This window comes from Pygoscelis adeliae, unplaced genomic scaffold (assembly GCF_000699105.1).
Source record: "Pygoscelis adeliae isolate BGI_AS28 unplaced genomic scaffold, ASM69910v1 Scaffold66, whole genome shotgun sequence".
NCBI lineage: Eukaryota > Metazoa > Chordata > Aves > Sphenisciformes > Spheniscidae > Pygoscelis > Pygoscelis adeliae.
Genome location: NW_008825167.1, coordinates 5,322,730 through 5,326,502, shown reverse-complemented (window position 1 = coordinate 5,326,502; position 3,773 = coordinate 5,322,730). Strand labels below are relative to the sequence as shown.

General features: G+C 40.5%; 1 protein-coding gene across 1 annotated transcript in view; it reads left to right on the top strand.

Moving 5' to 3' along the window:
• LOC103920983 overlaps positions 1-3,773 on the top strand; it is a 16,651-nt gene that overhangs the window by 8,428 nt on the left and 4,450 nt on the right. The window contains exons 6-9 of the mRNA XM_009328876.1: positions 687-824; positions 1,508-1,624; positions 2,687-2,794; positions 3,224-3,337. Coding sequence (XP_009327151.1) covers positions 687-824; positions 1,508-1,624; positions 2,687-2,794; positions 3,224-3,337 — 477 coding nt within the window. The remainder of the gene's footprint in view (positions 1-686; positions 825-1,507; positions 1,625-2,686; positions 2,795-3,223; positions 3,338-3,773) is intronic.

The window sequence follows — 3,773 nt, the reverse complement described above, 5'->3', positions numbered from 1 at the left end:
GGTCTCTTCTCCCAAGTAACTGGCGAAAGGACGAGAGGAAATGGCCTCAAGTTGCGCCAGGGGAGGTTTAGATTGGATGTGAGGAAAAATGTCTTTACTGAAAGAGTGGTTAAACATTGGAACAGGCTGCCCAGGGAAGTGGTTGAGTCACCATCCCTGGAAGTATTTAAAAGACGGATAGATGAGGCACTTAGAGACATGTTTTAGTGGGCATGGTGGTGTTGGGTTGACGGTTGGACTCGATGATCTTGGAGGTCTTTTCCAACCTTAATGATTCTATGATTCTATGATTTGAGAAGTGTAAGAAGATTAGAGAGGGATTTCTGTGCTCTCTGTAGGAGAGTGGCAACTGTGTTCAAGATGGATTTTTTTCTTTTTTTTTAATATCTTTTCAGAACTTTGAGTTTCTGTAACAAGGCTAGCTCCGCTAACTGACACCACCTAATACTTTACAAGGTTTGGACTAGTAAATTGAGAGAAAAAGAGTGGAAATACTAACTGCATTGTGTAAATAGTTTTGTGTTGTAATTGACCTATGGTGGAAGTTGCAATTGTTTGCCGTTTGGATCTCATATGAGGTGAACTGTTAATTATTACTGCAGCTTAACTGTCTTCTGCTTGGAGTAGTAAACTAGATGGATAGTATTTTAAATCCAGGGTTTTTTTTTTTCCTTTTCTGTTTTTAGTAGTACAGAACCCTCAGGCAGTTCTCAGGAATGGTTCTGCAAAGATCAGGATGTTTCTGGCTCCCTTGTATTTGATGAAAAGCAGAAGAGAAATGAGTGCGAAGAGGAATGCAGACAGACTGACTACACACCGGAGAGGTATCAGTTAAAACTTTTGTGGTTAACATCGAAATCATTCAATACACGTTGATGCTGTCAGTTTTTTTAGGAAATGTTTAATGAGCAGGGGCAGTTAATGCCCACATTAGGAGTTTGGCACTTTTGCTGTTGAATGTAATCCATCACTGGTACAGAGCAGCAAATGTGGAAAAATTACCAGTGTTACAGAATTGCATGATTAACAGCAGAAAAAGGCGGTGTGTCTTCAGCTTCTCTGTTTATACAGTGGAGTACTGAGGTTTCTTTAACCACTGTTGGCAAGTGCTGACAGTAGGATACCTTTTTCAGAAGCAAGAGTGGCCATCCTTAATTAACAGTGTTACACCTGTCTGCAGAACAGCAGGGAGAAAAACAGTGAAGCATCTCATGCACTTCCCTGTTTACTGAGATATCTTGATCTGGGGGCATGCGTGTGGAGCTGAAAATGGTTCTGCTTCCAAGTTTCTTGTGCGATTGTGACTGGTTTCACTTTCCAAAATACGATGGAGTGGTTACCAAAATTTGAGCCATTTTCTCTGTGTTCCTCTGTTGTGACTGAAGAATCATGCCTCAAAAAAAAGTCTTCCTGTGTAGCATGTGCCACTATTTTGCAGAACTCTGATAAGCATTTAAACAGAGATGAAAAATGTTATGTGTGTAAAATCTGTGCCTTATTTTTGTAGTTCCTGTTCTCCTGATTCTTCTCCAGTATGGAAACGCAGAAAAAGAAACAATTCTGACTCCTCTGTGGTTTCAAAGAGCAAAAACCATTATGTGCATATGTACCACGCTCTGGAAAGGTATGAAATGATTTTCCATATGGAGATTCATTGGTATTATGAACCGAGTCTTGAAATATGACTGGTATTTATCCCTCCATTTGTTAATAGCTTTAATTTTATATAAATGTGTGTGCAATTTCATAAGGAAATCATGCCAGAATAATTGTGTTGTATGATAGCAAATATTTACAGTGCAAAGGTGAAGAAACTTCAGTGTCAGAAGACACAACAGGTTACTTTTTGTGTGTAGACTTAAGCAACACTACTGTGTTATTCTTGATTTCTCATGGAACCTGGTTTCTGCTTCAGAGGTTGTAATTCTGAAATTGTTGTGTGTCTGTCATAGTTATTTCCCATACCTCTTAAATGCACTGCATTCTGCTTTTTTGGCATACAGAGTTTGTACAGGTTGATGAATGTTATGGTAAAGAAATGGAGCCCAATGTGCAGTCATAAGTCTATCAGCAAATACTGAAACTCGCTGCCTATTTAATTATTGCCATGTTACATTTGCTACAGGTGTTACAGGGAATATGTGTTCATGAAGGGATGTGAAAGAAGCTTTGTGTATTTTGATTAAGCTTTTCCCTGCCTTATGAAAGGTGGCATGGAAGAAAATGCTTGTTGGGACAACAAGGAATTGGTCACCCAGCCTGGGACTGGGACAGAATGAAGTTAATGTTCGAAAATGGATAACGGAAGGGTAGACTTTTTCAGGCTAACACCTTCTTTATTCTAAGTTGTTCAGGAATTTAACTACTCCTCTAGCGATTGGTCTTAATCATATTTCCTTTTTTTCCCCCTTCCTAGCTGCTGCATAAGAAGTCTTCCTATAAATGGGAAGTGTTAGGCTATGTAGAGGAGAGCGTGGTTTAACTCTATACAAAGTTTTGGCAGAACCACAAGAAACCTGGAACAATGATTTAAGTTTTTTGGGGTTTAGTAGACTTTTCATGCTAACCTTAGTAAAAATGTTTATACAGGTGTGGTTTTTTCTCTCTACTTAGCTCCCTTCAGAAGAATTAAGAGGAACTGTGATACAAAGGTCCATGGTTTCAGACCTTTTCACTTTCTTTCTAGTCTTACTGAATCAGGACCTCAGGAGGCTTTTTCAAAGAGCTCAGAGTGGGAAGCCTTTGGTGAAAATGACGAAGTAATGACAGTACAACGTGGTATAGAAATAACAAGGTAAATACCATAATTATTATTATGTTCTTTCTGTTTATTGCTTGTGTTGTGAAGGTGTCCTTGGCTTTTTTATCTTCCTTTTCTTTCACTGTTTAATACAACTTTATTTTTTTCCTTCCTTACACTTCCTCCAACATGTGGTATGTTTGGTTCTTCGTTTTGTTCTTTGGGTTTACTTGGCTTTTCCCAGTCTGGCTCTCCCATCTATTGCTTTCTGCTGCTTCTGCCATTAAGTAATGCTGGAAGATGCTGAGGCCCTTTCACCCTCTTTGTCTTACGGAAAGCAATGACATTTTACAGAATTGTTCCTCGTGGTTGTTACTAGCCTCTCAGTTGCTAAGCCTAGGAGCTGAAAGCTGCTTCTTTGTCTCCTGAGAGATTAAGTTGTTTTGTAGCTGACAACAATGAGAGTTATTTGTTTTTGTGCAGTGACCCAATTCCAGCCAGTTGTTCTTCAGGATGGAACAATCAGAAACAGAAAAAAAACAACTTCTTTCTGCCTGACAGCAAAACTTGCAGAGATACAGACTGCAGGCTGGAGAGGTATAAAATGCAGCTCGTCAATCGGGGACCTTTTTTTGCATATTAAGTTAGAAGCATAGTTGCCTTATTGCTGTATTTCAATCCAAGCTTTTATTATAAACATGGGTAACTTTTTTTTTTACTGTTCTTCTTAGGGATGTGTTGGCCAGTATTTATATGTTGTGTGGTAAAATTTCTGTCCTTAGGTTCTCGCAGAGAACATAAGGTCACTTAGATGTCACTCGCAGAGGCGATCAGCTCCAGTGCAGGTGTGTCCCACAGCAGAGCAGCGGATCGTGGCATACAGGGGCGCAGGGAAACCCCTGGGGAGTGCAGGGACCCACTGGGAGCCGGCAGCTCTCACAAGGGTGGCTGATGAGGTGTAAGTGGGGCCAGGAGTAACGGCAGCCACCCCCCCCTCTTACAAAAAGCAGGCCCCGGGGGGGCTGCAAACAGG